The sequence below is a fragment of the Neltuma alba genome, unplaced genomic scaffold (genome assembly GCF_004799145.2).
Source record: "Neltuma alba isolate B1F8T4 unplaced genomic scaffold, ASM479914v2 tig00011348_pilon, whole genome shotgun sequence".
In the NCBI taxonomy this organism is placed as follows: domain Eukaryota; kingdom Viridiplantae; phylum Streptophyta; class Magnoliopsida; order Fabales; family Fabaceae; genus Neltuma; species Neltuma alba.
Window position 1 is genome coordinate 625,087 of NW_021636048.1, and position 25,079 is coordinate 650,165.

The window sequence follows — 25,079 nt, forward strand, 5'->3', positions numbered from 1 at the left end:
TTTATTATGCACTTGAAAGTTTTTGGAGTATCCAACTGCCTCATTTGTTTTTATGTCTTTATTTCATTTCTTCTGTGTTGTTTTTGCTTGATTTTGGTGTCTCTGGCCACTTTTGCCGCGACAAACTCTAGCTGTCGCCACAACGAAGCTTGCTCAGTTTCAGTGTGTTGCTCTCGGGACACTTTCACCGCAGCAAACTTCCAGTTTCGCCACGGCCATGTCCTAGAGCTATGGTTGTGTACCTCTCCGGACACTTTTGTCACTGTGAGGTCCCTTTTCCTTCCTCTCTCAACCTCTCAGGATGGTTTCACCGCGCGAACATGACATTTCGCTGCAGCAAAACACTAAATTTTGTGCAGACTAGTTGCCCTTGAACCCTATTGTTCAGTGTGCAATTACCATTCTACCCTTAGCCTACCCATTCAAATTCTTTAACTCCTTTATTGTCTTTTCACTGCCCCACTCCCATTAAACCGTCGGCCACCCCCTCTTCTCCCTTACGTTATGTTTCTCCTACATTTCAAAACCGTTGGCCTCCTTCACCATTGCTTTTTTTCCGCCTCTCCCTATTCTTTTCTCTCCATTGTAGCCACCATGCTCTCTATGTTCTCTCCCCACTACCACCTTCTCTGCATTTAGACTCCCTTGTGTTACTTCCCCATTGCTGCCTCCTTCCCTCTCTGCGCAGGATTTCCCCTCTGTTTCAGTAAGTTCCCTTTTCTTCTTCTCCTTCCTTTGTTCTTTCTTTGTTCTGATTTCCTGTTGTGTTTAGGGTTTGTTAGTTTTTCTGTTGAGTCCCCTTAGTTTGTTGTGGGGTAGGCTTGTTTTCATTTTAGATTCATTCACGTAGTATTCAAGCTATCTAATTATTCATCGTGCATTTTGTTTTTATATGATCCTTCCATTCAAATGTACAAGTTTTTGGTAAATTGAAAACCTATGAATCATTGGATAGCCATTTGTTATTGTCTAGGTTGTTAATTTTGGTTTCCTGGGGTCTTTCTAGTTGTTGTTTGTTTTTGTGCTTGTTTAGTGTGTTTTGTGTGTTGTGTATAGAAAGTTGCCTCGTATTAAGAACCCTGCAACTATGTCTAAATCTGATTCTGGGGATGAGTACACCTTCAAAGAGCTCTATGAAAAGATTGACCAAAAACCTCTTCTTAAGGAGCGACCCTTCCCTTTAGACCCCCTAGACAATCCTTTTGACCACCAACTCTAAGCATCCCAATTGACTGGTTTAGTCTAGCAATGTTCTATAGGCAATGACGCCTTTGTTTGCCATTTCTACACCTATGCCCTATTCTATAGTGCCATGATTATTGATTTTTCCAATGTCTGTGTTCATCGTTCTTTTACCGCTGATAACATCCGATAACATTATCGTCTTCTACCTTGTTGCCATTGTCATTTTGTAGAATATAAACATAACTATCCCTATGACGCTGTAGTCCAAACCCTGTGTCATGAAGATGCCACTTGGCATCGCCCCCGCACTACAGAACAATACTTAAGGTGGTCCGAATTCCAACCTAAGGCTCTTTCTTGGTTGCACTTAGTTTGCAACAACATCATACCCACCACCCACCTAGCCAATATCCCTAAGCGCCAAGCCTTATACATCTACCTTCTGATGACTGGTCGATCATTTGACTTACCCGACACCATTTACTCAGCTCTCCATGATGCCATCAATACCTCCAAACTCACCAATAGCATCCTTTTCACACACCTTGTAACATCCCAATTTTTTTTATTTTTCTTATTCCTAGTGTTTAGTTAAGTTTAGAAGGAGTTTAATGCTTGATAAATGAGTTTTATTCTCTATTTATTTAAGAAAAGAGAATTATTGAAAATAAGATTTATAAAATATGTATATGGAAATTACTGAATAATAATAATAATAAAACAGATTAAAAAAAAGAAAAAGGAAAAAAATGGGGTACCAAACTATAATTTTGTCCCATTTTAATATGGGGTCTTTAACTGGAATTTATGCCAAAATATTATTTTAACCGTTGGGGGGCCAGAGAGAGAAACATTTCGACGTCTTTCTTTTTCACCTTCTCCGACGCCTTCTCTCATTTTTCCAGTAGGGTTTCAACTTTGCAGATCATTTTGGTAAGCCAAATGACTTCTCTTCATTAAACTCTCTTCATGAAAGTTTTTTCACTCATCTAAATCTATCTAATGATGGTAGTTTTATACTGTTTAGAGATAATTTTTGGGTTTAGGGTTTGAAGCAAGTGTTGAGTTTTGATGATAGGTAAGCATAATATTGTAGAGCTATTTTAGTAGATCATTTCTATCAGTTTAGTTTTATTTATTGACTGACCTAATATTTTTAAATGAATTATTTTAGTTAAACAGATATTTATTTATGAAAAATATGATATTTATACCATGAAACTGTTGATTAAATTATTTACTTAGATGCATTTGATGTATATTGAATTTCTAATGGTTGGTTTTTGAGATTTAAAGTTAAAACAGGATTTTTGAATTTTAAATATGATAATTTCAGATTTAAAAATTTGAGAAAAATCTGTATTAAAGTAAATACTTTGAAAGGTTTAAATGAAAATTTTGGATTGTGAGGATATATAAATTTTGTGCTAAAAGACTTAATTATGGGTTATGAGAGGTTTGGGTTTAGCATAGAATTAGAAATTTTAACTTATATATATGTTTTAGTTTAAGTAATTAATTAAATAGCTTGTGTATTGATATGTAAATGTATTAGTTGTGTAGATTAAATTATTGGGCTATTGGTATGAGTACGGGGTTAACCTTGTGGTAATACTTGTTCTAGACAAGAGGTAACCACTTTCCACTTATTATTCATGCTCGTAGGTTGTTTGTGATTGATTTTGAATTATAAGGAATTTATGAAATATTATTGAATTACGATGTGAGCTATGAAAATATGTTGTTATTGAAATTGTCTTGTGAGACTTTTGTTGCAAAAGATATATGTTTACTATTATGATGATCTCAGGTATTATTAGTTAATTGAAAAATGGAAAATCCCAATTGATTTTTACATGTTGATGATTGTTTATGAATGCAATATTTTGAGTGTTGATATATGAGGGGTGGCGGATGTTGATGATGGGTACTATAACAAAGAGGATATAAGGGGGTGAATTATGTACATTTGAGGATATAAGGTGGTAGGCCTATCAGGTGTACACTGATTGGTCCTTTGGCCCAATTATTCATTATAGGGCATTGACACCCTACTAGTAGACTAGAGGGGGAACCCATGGTCCAGTCTTGTGCTCTGTGGATTTTGGCCGGTTCATATCACTTGATCGGTGAGCTTGTCTAATTACCAGTCACATGGATGAGGATTTAGCCCATGGGTTTAGTCAGAGGATATAAGGTGGGTGGATATAAGAGAGGTGAAAAGATTATTGATTGTACTTTTTATATGCTTTGACAATATGAAATTTGTTGGAATACTATGAATTTGCAATTGTCTCACTTGACACGTCACGAGCACTTACTTGTATGCTTGATAAGTAGGATTGTTGGTTACTGAGACTTTTGTCTCACCCCGTTGATTTAACACTTTTCCAGGTGATAGTTCCCGTTCGGGTCAGTCAGGGAAGGCTCCGGAAGCTTGAGCTGCTATTGCAAAATTGTAGCGCTTCCACTCTTTTGATTGTGTTGGATAGATGTATATTGCCATGATAGGGCCCATTCCACATACTCTGATATGTTTGAGATTGATTATTTTGACAGTGTACTTTTGAGAACTGTTACTGGACTGTATGCTGGTAGAAGGCCGGAGGCCTTTAGGCATTTGCATGTGATTTCTTTTGTTTGATATGAATGGTGAATCCACAATGATCTTTGACATCAAATGACTTTTGATTTGTTGAAAGTTATGAAAGGTACTATTTAGTAAAATTGTGTTATGGGCTTATGGTTGAGAATGATATTCTAGATTCATAATACCCAAAGCCCTATCCATTATGAATATCTTTTTGGACGTAGTTAATTTAAAAAAGTTCTTTTAACCATGATAGACATATTTATGGATTGGTTTAACTCTTTTTCTATCATGGTTAATCTCATATGATTTAGGATGTTTATATAACCATGATAGTATTTCTAAATATTTTTATAAAGTTTCTTTTCTATCATGGTTAACTTTTTGATATTGATTAATTTATAAGTGTAATAGTTTCGTTGTTACACACCTCGTCACTGATCTTTTCCGTGCTGCCAATGTTCCTGAGTATGACAATGATAGCTACTTCGAGCCAGCCCCCTTTTTCGATATGACCACCTTAAACAGCCCTGTCATTGGCTCACCCCCTCCTATCCAACCTGTCTATGATGTTGGAGCAGCTCTTACAGCTGGTGTACCAGCCCATGAGGGCTAAGAAGGCCAAGAAGGTCAAGAAGCCCCTGAACCTATTACTTCAAACACCATGGCTGATGATATTGATGAGCTGGCCAAGCATGTCCACTAGTTGCGCGTCACACTCCTCCAAGAGATGAAGAGGCAAAAGGACCGCAATGCTCTCTATGATCGAGACCGGTATTACCACTATCGTGTGGATGCTTTGATTGTTGACCGATTGAACTTCCTCCTACCCCTTGAGAAGGATGACCCACAGAGCGGAGCCGGGATGTCTGGAGTGAGCACTTCTGGTACAGGACCATCTAGGTCTGGGGTAGATGACCCTAGGATGCAACGATAGTTTTTGTTTCTGTGTTTGCTTTGTTTATTGTTTTTACTTTTTTTTTGTGAGTTGGAGTTTCTGGATACTTTTTAAGCTTTTTAGTGTGTCAATTGCTATGCACGATACTTGTTGGATGCTGGTTTAATTGGTTAGATTTGCTGTTTTCTTTTCTTTTGTTTTGATCCCCTGCTCTTTTTAACTTGTCCTTTTTGTTTTGCTTGTACTCTGTCACCTTTCTCCCTCCTCTTTGTGAATTCGATGTGTTGTGCTTCAATTTAAAATTGGACTTCACAACTTCTAGTTCACTCGTTGATTGGTTTGCATGTACTGGTTTAAACATTAAGAACAATGTCATGTTTAAGTATGGGGGAGGGATCTCTATTTTGGAGTTTAGCAAATGCTTCATCATGCATCTATTTTGGCTCCTTAAGTGCTAGAACTAATCAATTGTGTGCATTTTTGAAGTTAGTTTCCAGGGAAATTTGAAAATTGCATTGCATTTTGTCTTTTCGCCAACCTTCGCCGTGGCAAACTTTTAGTTCCGCCATGGCCAAGTGCTTCGTTCTCACTCATCTTACTTCTCTACCATACCAAGCCGTGCCCAACTTATGGTTCTCCGCGGTGAAGCAGGTTTATTACCAGATATACCTCTTAGCCACTCTTCGTCGCGGTGAGGGCTTCAAAAAAAAAATCCCTAAATGCTCCTGCATTTTTAAAAATTCTTGGAAAATTCAAATTATACTTGTGCTTTTAGAAGAAAACTATCCATGCTTTTAAATGATGGTTGAACTTAATTAAATCATTCCCGGTTTTGACAAAAAAGTAAATGAGGTTGCATTTTGAAAATAGGACTTGAGATTGATTAATCGAGATACTACACTTGTTGGAAGGATATTTGGGCCTAAATTCATTAAATGTGTGTGAATCTATTTAACTTCATATATCTCTATAACTTGTTTTAATTCTTAATCGAAGCTTCATGGATCAACATCTTGTGAACATGATAGAGGCATTCATTAAGAAACCCTTGTTACCTAAACACAAGCCCAAACACTTTACCATCACCAGCCCCTTTGAACCATCACTTTAAGTACATACATACAAATAAAAAGTAAATATTTTATTTTGTTTTAGCTTTGGTTTTTTGTTAAAAAAAGAGAGAAAAAGAAAAAAGAAGAAGAAGAAGAAGAAAGAGATGTTTGAGAAAAGCTAGAGAAAGAAAGAAAATAAATAGTGATATAAAAAAAAAGGGGAGTTAGTATCTTGAAAAACTTTAACTCCTTTCTTCGGAGATCTTTATGTTTGTTTCATGAATAGAATAATTGTAATGTTTTATACTCAATCCTTCTTTCTCTTCTATCCCATCCATTTCACTTGACCCTTACTAACCATTACAAACCCTAAAAGTCCTCTTGATTTGCAATTTGTGGTTCTTGTGGTGAATAGGTAGAATTATCACAAGCTTATGGTAGAGATTGGACTGAACAGATTTAGAGTGAAATAATCCCAAAACAAGTGAGTTGAGAGCTAAACACATACCCTTGGGATAAATTTCTTTTGCTTAATCTTTTGGATTAAATACTTATAGTGTTTACTTTCTTAGCGTATCCTTGTTTTACTGTTGTCAATCTCCATGCGGATTTCTTACTAATTTTCTACTCTCGTCTTTAAGCATGTTAGTATTTGTCATTGCACTTGTACCTTTTCAAATTATTTTTGTGGGCTTTGTCCAGGAGTACAAAGATCTAAGTGTGGGGGAATATGATTGAGCTCAAATTGTTTATATTATTTGATGACATATTATAGGTTTTTGTTACTCTTTTTGGCTCATTTTGATGGTAGTTGTGCTTATTTGAGTTTGAGAGCCCTTGTTTTGAAGTTAGTGGTATTTGATGGTAAAATTGTCATATTTATTCATTAATTGTACTTAGTTGATTTTCGAGATGATTGATTCCTCAAACGATTACTTTTCATTTCAGGACACTCAAGAAGTAAAGCTAAGAGTTATAAAGGGTGCGTAACACACAAAAGGCAACATTAACATCTCTCTTAGATTTTGCCGTGGCCAACTCCTGCCTTTGCCGCAGTGAAATCCAGAACTTCAACCAAATGACTTCTTGGCCATGGTTTGTCATCGCGAAACCATACCTTCGTCGTAGTGAACTCTTCGAATTAGCAACCCAGACCCGAACCATTTTTAGAAATTCTACCTACCCACTCACACAAATCGACCCAGTACACTTCATTACTGGTTTAGAAACCCTATTTTTAGGGGAAGTGACATTACTGATCCACATATAGCCTCCATTTTGTTCTCTCTCATCTCTATCTCATCCAACCCTAATATGTTCTTCCATTTTTCCACTGAAATCCTCCACCATGGGAAGCTCAGATTCATTCCTAGTTGAGATGCTTCAGATTTCTATGCGTGGCTAGGCATTTCTTTTCCTCTTGAAGGTGTAGCAATGGTTGGAGTTCAATGAGCTAAGGAGGGGAGTAGTTTAATCTTAGTTCAGCTATAAGTTTATGAATTTCTAGGTTTAAAGTTTGTGGTTTGTAGTTGAACTATCTGATTATAGTTGTAATTAGTCCTAGATTTCCATTTGTGTAGTGGATTGATTTTTATAGAACTTTTGAGGTTAATTAGATGAAGTATCATGTATGCTAATTGTGATCTTTTCATTCTCTCTACTCTTGCACGGTTGTGTTTTGACATTAAGTTGATTTTTATCACATTTGACCAGTTGCATTAATCAAATCTTTCTACACACACTAAGGACACTTAATAGAATCTTGAGTAATGGAGTCCCATTACTTAAGATTCTGGACTCAAAGAGTACTTTGAGGTTTACCAATTGAAACTTAGTGATTTCTACTCCCATATCAATTGATTTTGAACTATGACAGCCTGAGCACACTTTCAAGAGGATTTTTATCATTGTTTGGTTATCTGTTTACCATCATTCATTTCCTATTTCCCTAAAATCTAAAAATATTTTTTATCATTCGATTCAATTCACTTAATGTTTTCGAAGAACCAAAACCCCTTTTTACATTCAGTTTGCACTGCATGGCATCCAAGTTAGCTTAGATCTAGTTAATAAGCTCCAATAAAGTGAAATGACCCACGGTTGCATCCTATAGTACAATTATTGGATACAAATTTTGATTTAACCTCCAAGGTCAAGAAAAGGTTTCGAATCACTTAGCCTACTGTTACTCCTTGCTAGACTCATTTTTAGTAAAATCTCAAAAGTTGCATTAGGACACTCATAGTTCAAAACCATTGTGAAAAGCATAAGAAAGCTTAATCATTTAAAATTTTTAATTGCCCAAAACCACTTTCTTGCAACTCCTTAATAGGTAAAGTCAAAATCTATTGAGAAATTTTCAGTTTGGAAGCAACAGGGGTGAGTCAAAAGTTCAAAGGTCCTTTATGAGCTCAGGCTGCGACCTGGTAACAGCGAGGTCGCGACTTGAACAGAGGGAAAATTTTGAATTCAGAAAGGTTTAAGGTCACGACCTGAACCCAAAAAGTTTAGAAAATACAAATGAACCAGTTTGTTCGAAACCACCTTTTGCAGAAAATATAATCCCAAGCTGTTCAAAAACTAGTTAAAAAGTAGATTAAACAACCAGCCCAAACTCCACTTAATCAAAATCAAAACTCTAGAAACTAAAACCCTAGAAAACATAGAACTAAACTGAACTAGGAAGAACAAAAAGAAAAACAGAGCAAACCTTGAAAGAGCGGCAGGAAAAACGAAGTTCATTGAAGAATGGCTTGAAATATGGATTGCAAGGGATGAATTCCAAAGGCAAGAAAGCAACAGCAAGCATAGGAAAGCAGGTCGGTGTTTAGGGAGATGAGGGGGTGAAGAAAAGACAGGTTTTTTTTTTTGAAGAGGAAGAGCAGTTTCAATTGAGAAGATTGAAAGGGGAGGCAGTTACAGGAGAAGGGAAGTCATGACTCAAGGAGGTAGAAGGTCAATGCGGGTTATGGAGAGTAAATGTGTGAGGGAAGCAGCAAAGGAGAGTTATGTGTGGTTTTACAAAGGGAGGCTAGGGTTTTTGGTCCTTGGGGTGAACCAGGTTGGAATCTGAGTAGGTTCAAAGGGTAAAGAGGCAATTAGGATGCATATAAGTAAGGGTAAATAGGTGAACTTAATGAAAAATTCTGACTTTTCATGTCAGGTCGCAACTTGAGGGATGTGAGGTCACGACTTCAGTAGACAGAGGGGGTTTCAGGAAGGCTCTAGGTCGCGACCTAAAAACATTGAGGTCGCGACCTCAACTTAGAGAGCCTTTACCTATTGTCTTCCCTAAGTTGTGACTTGAGATATATAGGTCACGACTTCAACTTACAGAAAGCTCCTCTCCTCAGACTAACCTCCAGGTCGTGACTTTAGCAGACAGGTCACGACCTGAGATCACAGAGAGGTCTCTGACATTCTAGAACCTAAAAAAAAAATTCTATTCTAAGTCCCTAAACCAAAACCACTCATAACAACCCAACTCAGCAATCCATCACCAGATTCTCAACAATTCAATACAAAACTTCAAAAACAAGTGATCGAAGACTGGGGAAAACTTCAAAAGTTTCAAAAAATTTTAAGAAAATCTGGCAAGTTTCCACAAGAACTATCCATAATAGGGAACAATCCAACAAACAAAGTACAAAACCACTTTAAAACCTCCCTCCCCCTATATACTCAAAGCAATGTCCACATTGCAGCACACAGTCACACCAAAGCACAAAGCCCAAACACAAAAACAATGAAGGTGGAAGTTGTGAAGTTCAGTTTGAGATTGAAGCACAACACATCACCTTTCTAAAAAGAGGAAAGAGCTAAATGCAAGGTGAGAAAACTCAAGAATGCAGAGAAGTGTGTGGGGATGATAGATTATAAGCATAATCACAATCACATCAAATTCAAGGCTAGGGCAGATTATTGAAAACAAACATAACAAACGGAATTTAAAAACTACTTCTATTTCACAGCCTTAAACAGTCACAACAAGATAATTTGGGCACAAATAAATTCATGTGAAAAGTAAGAGGTATAGGAAAGGGATGACCTGGCCTTAGGAAGGCGAGGCGGGCTCTTCATAGAGCTTGAGGAGATGACCATTGCATCGTAACATTTTACTCGTGGTCTCCTCCTTGAGCTCTATATCCCGAAGTTGTGAACTTTCGTAACAATGTATGGTCCATCCCAGCTCGTCTTGAGCTTACCCTTCTTGAATTTGAACCAAGCTTGATACCTCAATACTTTATCACCCTCCTTGAACTGCTTCCTCAAGATGTTGGCATCATGGACAAGCTTGGTTTTTTACTTGTAGATGTTTGAGCTGTTATAGGCATCTAACTGCATTTCTTCCAGTTCTTGAATCTGAAGGAGTATGTTCAGACTAGCTTCCTCCAAATTAGTGTTGCAGCTCTTAACCGCCCAGTATGATTTATGTTCCAGCTCCACCAGAATGCAACAAGACTTCCCATAGATGATCCGGTACAGAGACATTCCTATTGGTGTCTTGTAGGCGGTGCAATTGGCCCACAATGCATCGTCTAGTCTCAAGCTCCAATCTCTATTAGAGGGCTTGACAATACGTTCCAGGATGCATTTAATCTCTCTATTAGATACCTCAGGTAGTCCATTGGTTTGTGGGTAGTATGGAGTGGACATTCTGTGGGAAACCCCATATTTAACTAACAAGTTATTAAGTAGCTTGCTGCAGAAGTGGGTTCCCTGATAACTGATTAGCACTTTAGGTACTCCATATCTACTGAAGATAGTAGACTTCATTAATTTGGAAACTTTAAGTGCATCGTCCTTTTGCGTAGGATAGCTTTTACCCACCTAGAGAGGTAATCGATAGCTAGGAGTATGTAGGTGTAATCGTGAGAAGGTGGAAAGGGGCCCATAAAGTCTATTCCTAAAACGTCAAAGATCTCATAGAATAGGATCGGTTGTTGTGGCATTTTATTCCTTCTACTAACCCTCCCAAATCATTAGGATCTATCACATGCCTTACAAAAAGTGAATGCGTCTCTAAATAGGGTAGGCCAATAAAAACCTGGATCTAGCACTTTCCTAGCTGTTTTTCTAGCACTAAAGTGCCCTCCACATAAGGTATCACGGCATGCTTCTAGGATGGCTTGAGCCTCTACTTCAGAATGCATCGTCTAATCACTTGGTCAGTACATATTCTCCATAGATGCGGTAGGTCCGAAATATAGTAATAAGCTTTGCTCTTAAGCTTTTGAGCCTTAAAAGTAGTCAGGTGAGAAGGGATTAGACCAGTAACAAGATAGTTGACTAAGTGAGCAAACCATGGCTGAGAAATAGCTAATGCACATAAAGACTGGTCAGGGAAGGAATCACAAATAATGTCAGAATCTAATACTCCCCTTGTCTCTAGTGGTAGCCTATTGAAGTGATCTACTACATGGTTGACATTGCTGGCTCTATCTTTTAGTTCCACATCAAATTCCTGTAGCAATAACATCCACCTTAAGAGCCTCGGCTTCGATTGAGGTTTGTGGAAGAGACATTTCATTGCTATGTGATCTATAAATACAACCACCTTGGAATTTATGAGATAGGGTCTAAGCTTATCGAGTGCAAAAACAATTACAAACAATTTCTTTTCAGTTTCTAAGCTGCATCTAGAGTTTTAGAGGCATAAGCAATCACTTTAGAAATAGAATTCTCCCTTTGACCCAACACTGCCCCCACACTCAAGTCCGAAGCATCAAAGAAATTTCAAAATGTAAATCCCAGTTGGGAGAGGTCAAAATAGGAGGAGTAGCTAGCCTATTCATCAATCCATCAAAAGCAAGTTCACATGCATGATCAAATTGAATATCAACATCCTTTTGCAGCAGTTTGGAAAGAGGTAAAAGCAATTTTACTAAAATCCTTGATGAACCTTCTATAGAACCCCACATGTCCTAAAAAGGATCTCAACTCTTTCAAGTTGGTCGGGTAGGGCAAGGAAGATATCACCTCCACTTTAGCTTTATCAACCTCTATTCCTTTTTCAGAGATCAAATATCCTAGCATGATGCTTTGATTAACCATAAAATGGCATTTCTCATAATTTAAAACCAGCTTTCTCTCAATGCATCATGCTAAGATTTTATCAAGAATTTTCAAGCAATCTTTAAAAGAATTCCCATAAACAGTAAAATCACCTGAACACTTCCATGCATTTTTTAATAAATTCAGCAAAAATGGATAGTATATAGTATTGGAATATGCCAGGGGCATGGGAAAGACCAAAGGGCATTCTTTTGTAAGCATAGGTTCCAAAAGGACAAGTGAAAGTGGTCTTATCCTGGTCCTTGGGGTCTATAGGAATTTGAAAATATCCTGAATATCCATCTAAGAAACAGTAATGACTCTTCCCCACTAACTGTTCAAGCATTTGATCAATAAAGGGTAAGGGAAAGTGATCTTTCCTAGTAGATTCATCTAGTTTCCTATAGTCAATGCAAACTCTCCATGAGTTTTGCACCTTAGTTGGGATGAGTTCATGATGTGAGGGGACGTATGGACTGGCTAGAATCAAGTAACGAATAGATGGTTGATCTAGATAGGACCTTAAGAGAACCTGTCTCTTACAACCCTAACCATGAAGACACCACAAGGTTGATCAATCCCTTGATACTATCGAGTATTCACACGAGAATACAAGCATGCAAGCAGAGCTCACACGGAGAGAAATAAACTCAGTTCTCATTCATCTAGGTCTGAATTCAATTACAAAAAACGTAGCCTATATATAGACAACAATATAACACTCTAGAATCAGCATCCTAAGACATAAATGCTAGGGATGATGCCTCATTAATGATTATTTGACTATAGGAGGCACCATTTATTACATAGAAATAAAAGGAAATAACTTAAATTTCAAGAACAAGTCTGCTATTTAAAAATAGGAAAGTAGATCAGAACATGATCTTCTAGAACACTCCTTGACAAAACAAATGTAAGTCATAATCAATTCATAATGATGCCTTCTTGATCTTTCTTGAAGGTTCTTGGATGTCACTTATGATCCTTGTCCAAGGCACATGGTATTTTAAGTGAATTCTTCAATCTGAACCCCACATGGGTCTTGTACATTATCTTGTTGGGCTTCTAGCAATGTGATCACCATTTTTAGACTCCTTTTAGACTTGTTAAAATGTGCTTCTTCCAAATAAATGGGCTCTAGCTCTTTTAGCTCTCTTATTAGACAATTTAAGGCCTCCTTCAAGCTTTGGTCTTTGCTCTTGTCATTGGGCCTCCAATGCCTTGTAATGGATCTTTTGGAATGTTGGACTTCTTTGTTTGGGCTCCTTGCCCATGCTCTTGATCACACCATGCTCTTCCATCAGTTCATTGTTCTTGTTTTTAACTACTATGATTCCACTCTTTTTTGGCACAACTTATACCGTGACACCCATTCACTATCAGATATAGCATAAATAATTCCATCCCTCAAAAGTTTATCTACTTCTTTCCTAACCACATCAGAAATTAGAGGATTCAACCTTCTCTAGCTTTGCTTAATGGGGTTGGAATCCTTAGTCAATAAAATCCTATGGGTACACACACTAGAGTCAATTCCCTTAATGTCAGCTAGTTACCAACCCAAAGCCTTCCTATTTCTTTTAAGAATTTCCATTAGACTAGTCTCTTCATGTTCAATTAAAGAACTAGAAATAATAATAGGCAATTTATTCACAGGCTCAATATAAGCATACTTGAGGTTGGGAGGTAAATCTTTTAGTTCTAAAGTTAGGGGTTGAACAATAGAGGGAATTAGAGTAGGGAAATCAACAGAGTTAGAGCAACTCCCCTTTTTAGATCCTTGCAAAATGCACTCGCCAGCTTCACTTGGATTCACTATGCTTGCTTCAGTCCTATCAGATGTTGCACCAAGCTTGAGTTGGTCTACAACAGCAACAACCTTAGGTTGGTTCACCTCCATACCTACATCATTATTAGAGACTAGATCATTCAAAAATCATAAGGTATGGGGTGTAATCTTAGAATGTGTATGAGTAACAATTGAGTCAGAAAGTGTTGGCCCTTTAACCAAAGTCTTCAGGACATGAGGTGGTGAAGCAATTGAAGTTTGAAGTTTAGGAGGTGAAATAGGGGGCTCAAGTCATGACCTCACAACTCCAGGTCACAACCTCACTTCACAAAGGCCACCTTCTAGAAAATTCATGTCTAAAGTCGCGACTTGAGAATCCTCAGGTCGCGACCTCAACCCGCAGAGGCTCATATCCTCAGATTTTGTTGCACTCTTAGTAGTAACTATATCTTGAATACCTACATCATTAGCTAATATACCTTTTCCAAGGCCAACATTAGTAGTAAACACAAAAATGGAATCAAAACTTGATGGAAAAGAAAAATCTTGAGAAATAGAAAGCATGCTATCAATTTCTAAAGAATTAATACATGGCACCTCATCTCCACAAGTGCTAGAGAATGAATAAACAGAAGAGAGGGAATTAAAGTATTAATCATATGCACTCAAAGATGAGTCAAGCTCATCAAGATTCATGTGATGATGCAACAGAAGAATCAATCGATTTAGGAAAACACATGTAATCACCATCATGCATTCACAGCTCATGCTCATCCCTGGCTTGCTCAACAGCTAAATCAATGGCATTTAAACCCATGAATGCAGAATTATCAAAGGGGTAATGCATGGCTTCATTCATATTAAAGGTTACAACATGATCTCCTACTTCTATTATTATACAACTATGCTTCATGCTTATGATGGTTTTGGAAGTTTGCAAGAAAGGTCTTCCTAAAATCAGAGTACTCTCATTTGCAAGTTCATTAGACATGTCCAAAACACAGAAATCAGTAGGGACTACTAGGTCTTTAACCTGAACCAGAATATCTTCTATGATTCCCTTGGGGTACCTGATAGACATATCTGCTAATTGGAATACTACACTTGTGTCTTTAATGCCATTTATCCCTAAAGCCAAATAGACTGACCAAGGCATGACATTTACAGCAGCCCCTAAATCTAACAACGCTCCCTTGATGTGAACCCTTCCTATTGTACAGGAGATGGTGTCAAATCCAGCTTTAAATAAGGATGACACATTAGCACTCACTTGAATTCTCTTGAGAGGCCTAAACGTTTGCTTGTCATTACATAGTTCCTTTAATACTTTAAAGTATTTAGGGTTTCCTCTCAAGAATTGAATTATGGGCACATTAATTTCCAGCTTGTTGAAAAGAGTGTAAGCATCAGTAGCAAGCTCAGCATCAAACTTTTTCTTACCGGAGAAATAAGCTTTAGGAAAAGGGAGATCTTTAGCACTTACCTCCTTACCTGAAGGTTTAGAGGCTCCTTGTATGCTCATCTCTGTCTTGTCCTCTTTCTGTTTGCCTTTGTAAGTGGAGCTCTCCATGATATTTTTATCTTTTGACATAGCTTCTTGAGTTACTTGGTCACATGCTGGAGTTGGCTTCTCTTCTAGACCAGTCTGTGCTCTTGCCCTCTTCATGAGCTTCGCTTCTTATGAGCTTTCAGATTTGCCAAGTCTCATTAGGGAAAGCAGAAGGCTGCCAACATCTTGATCAACTTCAATCTTTTTACCATTTCACCCTTAAAGTGAACTTTCCTACCACTTCGTAGGGTTATAGCATTGAGGCCCTTTAGATTGATCACTATATTGGAGGGAATGCTTCCTCTACTCTTGGCTTGTATGTCATTGACCGCGTTAGACAGTTAGGTCAAATGACAAGTGATATCAGTGTTTTTCAAGGTAAGCTCCTCTAATTTCTTGTGCATATATGGGTTGTCTTTCTGCATCCCTTGCAATATGGTAGTTGTGGAGACAAACTGTCATCACTCTCCTCTGTCCTTTAATGTTTGTCATCTGTGTAGCCATACTCTTCAAAAGTTGAGAAGTGTCATCCCCTCTTAGTGGTGGTTGAGATATACCATAGCCTGTTAGGGGGTTGCAACTATTGCTCTTGAAGGGTCTTGAAAGTTGCTTGAGGAAGCCCCAGCGTTGTGAAACTAATTGTCTTGGAACTAATTTGGCCTATTTGCTCCTCCTCCCCATTTAAAGTTTGGGTGGTCTCTCCAATCAGGATGGTAGGTATTGAAGCAGGGGTCTCTTTTCTGATATTGCCCTTCTTTATTTTGGTACATTACATTGACTTCTTTCACCGGCCCAGGACAATTTCGTGTAGTATACATCAGAGAGTTACAACCCCCACAACTTGTAGCCACTAAAGCAAGAGATTGTGGCTTGTTGGAGCAAAGACTTTCAACTGTATTTGCGAGTTTAGACATGTCTTAGGCTAGCTTGACTAAAAGTAGATCTCTTTCAACTCTGTGATTCCTTGGATCCCTTGAGCCTACATGCTATCAGTTGAGAGCAAAAGTTCTTATAAACTCCCATGCAGCTCGTGGTTCCATATTCTCCACATATCCATTTGCAACAGCATCCAAGACTTGGGCATCATAGGGCAACAATCTATTATAGAAATATTGTATCCAGTGCTCCTCAAGGATTTGATAATTGGGGCACCGGGTAAGCATTTCTTGAAACTAACTCAAGAATTTGAAGAATAACTCGAATGGTTCTTGCTTAGCTGCTGAAATTTCCTTTCGAGCAGTTGAGATCTTGGTAGAGGGGAAATACTTGTCCAGAAATGCTTTCTTCAAACTAATCCATGACTCATAAGTATTGTCTAGGTAGAGTGGCAGGTTTATGTACCATTCTTTTGCTTTTCCCTCTAAGAACAGGTGAAACACTTTCCACATTACATTGTCAATGCTCGCTCCCATTGGCTCCATGGACAAACCGTGCCTGTAGAGAGTCCGGAGATCAAGGTACAGGTTTTCTCCTGCAAGACCATGAAACTAAGGCAATGAGTGGATCAATTGACCTTTAATTTCAAAATTTGCATTAAAAGTAGGAAAAGCACTAGGAATAGGTTCAAAATTCCCATCAGGTTGAGTTAATTCTTGATAGTTCTACCCCTAAGTTGTCCAGGGATCTTATTCTAGCCATTATTCTCTTCCTACCCTTTATTACCACTATTATTAGGTTTATTATGATTGCCATTCCCATTTCCACCATTTGAAGGTATTTCAGCCATGATTTCCTCTTTTACTTCCTCACTCTCACTAGATGAATGGGATTGATCTCATAACAGAAGTGGGCTATGGGATCTTGTATGTCTACCTCTCCTACCTCTACGTGCTCTGGGCATGCACAATTACTCAAAATCAAGCACAAATAGAGTGAAAGAGAAAAGTAGTGTCAAAACTTTGATATTTACCAAGTGTATATGTCAAAACTGCAGCAAACTCAATGATTTCAAATAGTGCTTAGTGAGTTTGAGGTTTATGAAGTACTATACACTCTCAAAGTATATACAGAAAGCAAAGATGTGCAAAAGAGCAAGTCTGGACACTCAGAATATATTTTCAATGTAAAACCAGCTCAGGTCACGACTTGGGGTATCCAGGTCGCGACTTGGTGACGCAAAGAGCAACCCTGAAAGGAAATAGGAAATGAGGTCGCAACTTGAAAAAGTCCAGGTCGTGACTTGAACAGACCAAGAGCAACATTGAAAAACATAAAGCTGAGATCGTGACAAGCCACAAGTCAGGTCACGACTTAAGCACTGAGGTCGCAACTTCAAGAGTATGAGGTCGTGACTTCACTTCGTGGAGAGCTACTTTCATGAAACCTTTGAAAAATTCACTAAGTTTCTTAACCAGATGCTCAACAAACTATGCACAAAGTCCAAAACATCAAGCAATTGGCCAAAACACTCAGGATCAAGTCAGAACAACATACAAAATGCTGTGCAAGAATACAAATGCCAAAGTATAGAAAAGCAAGGTATTTGTTTCTATTTGCAAAAATTTTTATGGTATGAAATGTAAAGGCTAAGTTCAAAAACTAAAACCCAATGAGAATCGACCCAAATTATAATGGTATGAAAAACCAATTACTAGGGAACCAATTTCTTGGCTTCCCGACAACAGCGCCATTGATCGAGACGGAATTGTCACCTTCTGGGTCTTCAAAAATTATGATTACACCAAATAATGTAGTATATTATCAACCCAATCTTTATATGGTTTTCTCAAATGTTTTCTAATGTTTTGTAACAATTTTACCCTCATTATGCATGCATTTATATCCATTTGATTAATTGAGTCATACATTGCTCTGTTTAAGGGGTAAAAAAGGGTCATTTTTCTCTTCTAAATTTTAATTGCCTTGATCTGTAATCAGTTGATCTTTACAAAGCTCTTTGTTGTAATTTTCAGGTAATTAGAGAAGGACTCAAGAGTCATGATAGAGCATGGATGGAGCCAAAATGTTACAAGGACCAAAACACAAAAGTTAAGAGTGTTCTGCCTCCCCAGGTCGCGACATGGAATACTTAGGTCGCGACCTGGATGCCATTTTATTGAAACCACGTGTTTTGGACCTAAGTAAAGATGCGAGCTCTTTGTCTTCCCAGGTCAATGATAAGAAACCTCTCAGGTCACGACCTGACCCCCAGAGTCATGATTTACATTCCTGAGGTCACGACCTGAGTGCGTTAAGTGAAGCTGTGTATTTTGGAATGAGTTTCTGAGCTTTTATACCTAAGGAGGGCAGCCACCACGAAAGGGAACTCTTCCATTCTGCAAATTTGCACAAGGTTGAGCCAAAGCTTCCGTTTTTCTTCATCTCTTCATCATTTTCTGTATTTCTAAACTGATCAAACCACTCCAACACCCTTCTTCTCCATTTTTCCAACCTTATTTTTAGCTTTAACTATGGTTATTCATTCCTAAAGCGATTGCAATTGGTTTGAAGGCATGAGAGGCTAGACCCTTAGCCTCTTGGTGATGGAAGACAAAGCTTGAGCTCAAGGACTTAATTAGGGAGTTTTCTTTCTATAATCTAAATCATTGTTTAATGCTGTGTTGAATTTTTCAGATTTAGGAACTTTCTACACTTGTATCAAACTTGGTTTATGATTGTAAATCTTGTGTTTAGACTATTCTATTGTATTTGGATTGGATGATGTTAATGTTGATTAATCTATTTTAATATTTCAGTTTGAATCCTTGTGTTCAGTTTGATTATCAATGATAATTGTTGATTAATCTGAGTGCTTGGTATTCTGTGGCTATCGATTGACATTCAGAGGGCATTTGCACCATTCATTCATTTACAGTCTAAGTGGTTTTTAGCAGTGTCTTAAGAGGTGTTAATTAACTTTGATTAATGTGAGTTTTCATTAATTAAGACATTGGACCCAAGTGATTACTTGGGGTTTTCTTCATACTTAAAGGTTTTCCAAACTCCCAATCATTCTAAAGAGCAGTGATAGCTGAGCTTTCATTATCAAGAGACTCTTTAACAATAATTCTCTTTTAATCCAAAACATTTCTTCATTCATTCAAAATACCAAAAATAGTTAATTTTCTACACTTTACATTTGTTGCACCACTTTTAAAACAACTAAAACCCTCCTTTTTACAATGTTTTTGAAACCCAATTTAGACTAGGATTTCCAATAACAAGCTCTTCAAGGAGAACGACTGGTTGTATCCTATACTGCATTTTATCTGGTGCAACTCTCTTTCTTGACGATCTGGAAGGCAACAGTCCGGCACATCGATCAATGACGCCGTTGTCAGGGAGCCATTGATTTGGTTCCCTAGTAATTGGTTTTCTTCACCATTGTGATTTAGATCGATTCTCGTAAAGTTTTAGTTTTTGAACTTAAATCTTGCATTTCATAGCATCAAAAGTTTTGAGAAATAGAACCAAATATCTTGTTTTTCTATACAGTTGCATTTGTATTTTTTTGCATAGCATTTTGCATTTTATTCTAGCTTGATCCTGAGTATTTTCCAATTGCTTGAAATTTTGAACTCTGTGCATAGTTGTTCAGCATCTGGTTGAAGTACTTGGTATTTTTCTTCAAAAATTTTGCGAAAATAGCTCTCTGTGACCTTGAGTCGCGACCTCACATATTTGGTGTCATGACCTAAGTGTTTGAGTTCTGACCTGACTTGTGGCTTGTTGCGACCTCAACCTGCTGTTATCTAGTATTGCTCTCGGTCTGTTTAAGTCACGACCTGGGATTTTGCAAGTCACGACCTCAAATTTTTTTTCTTTCAGGCTTGCTTTTTGTTCATTTGATTCGCGACCTAATCTAGTTTCCCACTGAAAATCTTCCTGAGTGTCTAGACTTACTCTTTTTGCATAACTTTGCTTTCTACACATACTTTAAGAGTGTATAGCACTTTATACACCTCAAACTCACTGAGCATTATTTGAAATCATTGAGTTTGCCTCAATTTTGAACTACAAACTTGGTAAATACACAGTTTTGAACTTACATCTTTCTTGATCTCTATCTGTGCTTGAATTCTTGAGTAATTGTGCATGCCTAGAGTGTGTAGAGGCAGGAGAGGTAGACCTACCGCATCTCGTAGACCACCTATTTTACGAGACCTAGCCCATTCATCTAGTGAGAGTGAGGAAGTAGAAGAAGAAATTATGGCTGAAGTACCTCCTCATGGTCCAAACGATGGGGATGGGAATGGTAACCATAATAGACCTAATAATGGTGGTAATGAGGGGCAAGGAGAAAATAATGGCTAAAATAGGATTAATGAACAACCTAGGGGTAGAACCATTAAGGAACTAACTCAATCTTATGGGAACTTTGAACCTATGCTTGGTGCTTTTTCTACCTTCAATGCAGATTTTGAAATTATAGGTCAATTGATTCACTCATTGCCTAAGTTCCATGATCTTGGAGGAGAAAACCCATACTTGCACCTTCGGACTCTTTATATGCAATGTTTGTCCATGAAGCCAGTAGGAGCCAGTATTGATGATGTCATGTGGAAGGTTTTTCACTTATCTTTGGAAGGCAAAGCTAAAGAATGGTACATGAACCTGTCACTCTATGTGGACAATGCCTATGAGTCATGGACCAGTTTGAAGAAAGCATTCTTGGATAAATACTTTCCCTTTACAAAGATTTCAGCCGCCCGCAAGGAAATTTCAACGGCTAAGCAAGAGCCATTTAAGACATTCTTTGAATTTTGGAGTCGATTTCAAGAGATGCTTACCTGTTGCCTAACCATCAGATTCTTGAGGAGCACTTAGTGCAATATTTCTACAATGGGTTGCCAACATATGATGCACAAGTTTTGGATGCCAGTGCTAATGGGTTTGTGGAAAATATGGAGCCAAGGGCTACATGGGAGTTAATAAGGACCTTTGCTCTTAATAGACAACATGTGAACGCAAGAGATTCAAAAGACCCCAAATCTGAAAGAGATCCCCTCTTGGTCAAGTTAGCACAAGACATGTCTAAACTTGCCAATACTGTTGAGAGTCTCTGTTCCAACAAGACTCAATCCCTTGCATTAGTAGCTACAAGTTGTGAATTTTGTAGTTTACCAATGCATACTACTGCTAATTACCCTGGGCCGGTTGAAGAAGTGAATGCCATGTACCAAGGAAGAGAGGGGCAATATCAGGAAAAGGACCCCTACTCAAACACCTACAACGCTGGTTGGAGAGATCATCCAAACTTCAAATGGGGTGGGGAAGCAAATAGACCAAACCAGTTCTAAGGCAATAAGTTCCACAATCCTAGGGCCTCCTCAAGCACATTTTCAAATCCTTCAAGAGCAGTGGTGACAACTCCACCTAACACCATGACATCTCAACCACAGCCAAGAAGTGATGACACTTTTCAGCTTTCAAAAAGCATGGTTGCTCAGATGACAAACATAGAGGGGCGAATGAAGGAAAGTGATGACAAGTTTGTTTCCATAACCACCATATTGCAAGGGATGCAAAAAGATAACTCAGATGTTTATAAGAAACTGGAGAAGCTCACTTTAAAGAACACTGATATCACCAGTCATTTGACTCAATTGTCTAATGCGGTCAATGACATACAAGCTAAAAGTGGAGGCAACATTCCCTCTAACACAATGATTAATCCAAAGGGGCTCAATGCCATAACTCTAAGAAGTGGTAAAAAGATTCACTTTGAAAGTGAAAAAGTAGACAAGGATGATTATGCACAAGGGGTAGAGAGTCCTCCACTTTCCCCAATGAGACTTGGCAAGTCTGAGAGCTCGAAAGAAGAAGAGCTCATGATGAAGGCAAGAGCATACATTGAATCGGAAGAGAAGTCAACTCAAGCACAAAAGAAGCATCTCAAGTAGCTATGCCAGAAGATTAGAGCACTGTAGAGAGCTTAACTCACAAAGATAAGCAAAAGGAGGACAAGCCAGAAACCAGCAACCAAGGAGTCTCTAAGCCAGTAGGTAAGGAGGTATGTGCTAAAGATCTACCTTTTCCTAAAGCCTATTTCTCTGGTAAGAAAAAGTTTGATGCTGAGTTTGCTACTGATGCCTACACATTGTTTAACAAACTAGAAATCAATGTGCCCATAATTCAATTCTTAAGAGGGAATCCTAAATACTTTAAATTACTTAAGAAACTGTGTAATGACAAGTAAAGGTTTAGGCCCATTGAGAGAATTCAGGTAAGTGCTAATGTGTCATCCTTATTCAAAGCTGAACTACCGGTTAAGTGTCAAGATCTTGGGTCTTACACCATCCCCTGCACCATAGGAAAGGTTCACATTAAGGGAGCATTATTAGATCTGGGTGCTGCCATAAACATCATGCCTTAGTCGCTTTATTTGGCTCTAGGGATTAATGGGATCAAAGACACAAGTGTAGTACTCCAACTAGCAGATAGGTCTATCAGGTATCCCAAGGGAATCATAGAAGACATTCTAGTCCAAGTCCTTAGTATTCCCTGCTGATTTCTATGTTTTAGATATGTCAAATGAACTTGCAAATGAAAGCACTTTGATTTTGGGAAGACCTTTCCTGCAAACTTCCAAGACTATCATAAGCATGAAACATAGCTGTATAATAATGGAAGTAGGAGACCATGTTGTAACATTTAATATGAATGAAGCCATACGTTATCCTTTTGAAAATTCTGCATTCATGGGTTTAAATGCTATTGATTTAGTTGTTAAGCAAGCTAGGGATGAGCATGAGTGATGCGATACAGCAAGCTAACTCCTCAACTTCCAATGATCCATTGCAAATCCCAACTGGACCAATCACAAGAGCAAGAGCTAAAAGAATTAAGGAAGCTTTGAGTGGGCTAGTGCAAGACACCTTGACAAAGCAAATGGCATTTATTGGAGTATCAAATCTGGATAAAAATGCTGAGGATGTCACTAATGTCATTTGGGCTGAAAATGGAGCTACTGATCATATCTTGGGCTTGGAGACTTCAATTTAAGGAGCTTGGATCAAGTACAACACATGAGAAGACTCATTTGGGCCTAATTAATCATATTTTGGGCTTGATATGCTGATTATATTTCATTAAATGCATTTGTGCGAAAATTCATAATTAGTTGGCAGATTTGACTTTTGAATTTCCAAGTTACCTAAATCAAGTCCTTATGAATTTATTATGTTTTGATTTTCTAGATTGCATTTAATGCTTTTTAGGTCAGATCTTGAATGTATCCTCTATAAGATATTGTAACCCTCATTTTGGGAGGAGATTTGGAATTTTGAATGAAAACTTGCATTTTGCAATTTCTGATTGAGAGGAGTTCTCTCTAGGGTTCTTCATTGAACTAACAGACTTATCAAGGCTTGATCAATCTTGTGGCGTCTTTCAACACTTCGGGTCCTTGTTCTTCCGTGTTCAAGGGTTCAAGTAGATCACCAAACCTTTGTTTACGTTCTTGGGGTGCGTATATTCAGATCGGTTGTGGGTTCGTGGGATTTTTCCCTTGTGGGTTCTCACCATCTTGGTATCAGAGCTTTGGATCTAAACTCAGGTCATATTTTTCTGTTAGTTTACCTTCATTTTCGTTCTTCATTTGGTGCCTTTTCTTGTGTCTGTTCGTCTTCTGCGTTTCTGTTCATCACCGAAATTGTCATCCTTGTCCATTCACTTTTCCGTTGAGTTTTGTGAAGTTTAATAGGTCATTTTCATAGTTCGGAATCCCTTCTTTCGTCTCGTTTTGGTTTCATCTAAATCCGACTTTTGTAGGGCAAGTTATACCCATTTGAAAAGGACGCGTTTTCTGGAATTTCTGGGTTCAGATTGCTTGTTCTGTTTTGTTTATGGTATTTTTGTGATTTTCCTTGCATTATTCAGTGAAAAAAAAAGAAAAGAAAAGGGAAAAGACAAGAAAAAAAAAAAGGAAAAAAAAAAAGGTACCTAAAAAGAAAGGGACAGAAAAAAAAAACGAAAAGAAATTATAGTGCTGGCAGTGTTTTGAGCAAATCATCTTCATATCCAAATTCTATTTTGGCTTTTGCAATACTTGTGTCAATTGAGTTTCTGACTTTTCTTGAAGGTCCATATTCAATACTCTTAATTTCTCAAAGTTCCTAAGTGTTGGCTGATTCTGCATATTGTGATTGCTTTGTTTAAATTGTTTAGTTCTTTAAAGAGCCTCAAGAGGGATTTCAGAGTGGAAAAAGGCAAGAGTGATATACCTCAATTTAAAAGCCAAGTTTGAGTGAAACACGAGTGTTGAGTGTCATTCTTGAGGGAAACACGTGAGGAAATTTGTGAGGAACTTTACTTCACTAACATAATTAATTTTCCTTGAAGTCACAATGTCTAATGCAGATGGGACATCTGGTGGTAGTGGAAATCCAATGAATATTGAAGACACCCTTAGGGCAATGCAGCAACATTTTCAACGGATGAATGTGGTTTATGGAGAGATAAGGGATAGAATGGATAGACAAGATGAAAGGATTGTAAATCTGCAAAGAGCCCAACCTAAACCTAGAAGGCATGGAAGGCAAAGGGAGGTTTCTATGGATGACTTTGAATCTGAAAATAACAAAGTTGGTGGTAGTGAGGATGAAGTCAATTCTGAATCTGAAGTTGAACTGATAAGGAATAGGCATAGAGGGGATAGGTATGGGAGAAGATATGGGAGAAATAACCCAAGGGAGAGAGATAGAGTAGATGGGAACCTTGGGAGCATCAAAATGAAGATACCATCATTCCAAGGTAGAAATGATCCTGAAGCCTACTTAGAGTGGGAAAAGAAAATAGAAATGATGATATAAGGGACGGATATGGATCGGCTAGAAACAAGTTAGGAAACTAGACGAACGATCAAAGGTAGGACCTTAAGAGAACCTGTCTCTTACAACCCTAGCCATGGAGACACCACAAGGATGATCAGTCCTTGATACAGTCGAGTATTCCCACGAGAATACGAGGCGGCAAGCAAAGCTCACTCAAGAGAAATAAAATTCTCTAAAATTCATTCATTC

At 37.9% G+C, this 25,079-nt stretch overlaps 1 protein-coding gene and 1 long non-coding RNA gene across 2 annotated transcripts; one reads left to right on the top strand and one right to left on the bottom strand.

Annotated features, from left to right (window-relative positions):
- Nucleotides 1–2,779: 2,779 nt before the first annotated feature.
- Nucleotides 2,780–3,764, top strand: LOC114712349 (uncharacterized). The gene is made up of 2 exons (XR_003737229.1): nucleotides 2,780–2,816; nucleotides 3,580–3,764. It is a non-coding gene; the product is annotated as an uncharacterized LOC114712349 (long non-coding RNA).
- Nucleotides 3,765–10,027: 6,263 nt separating this feature from the next.
- Nucleotides 10,028–10,381, bottom strand: LOC114712354 (uncharacterized). The gene has a single exon (XM_028896874.1). It carries the CDS (start codon nucleotides 10,379–10,381, stop codon nucleotides 10,028–10,030), a length of 354 nt encoding a protein of 117 aa, XP_028752707.1.
- Nucleotides 10,382–25,079: the final 14,698 nt, after the last annotated feature.

Excerpts from the sequence above, each read along its gene's own strand:
- LOC114712354 (XM_028896874.1), bottom strand. The coding sequence starts at position 10,381 with ATGTCCACTCCATACTACCCACAAACCAATGGACTACCTGAGGTATCT.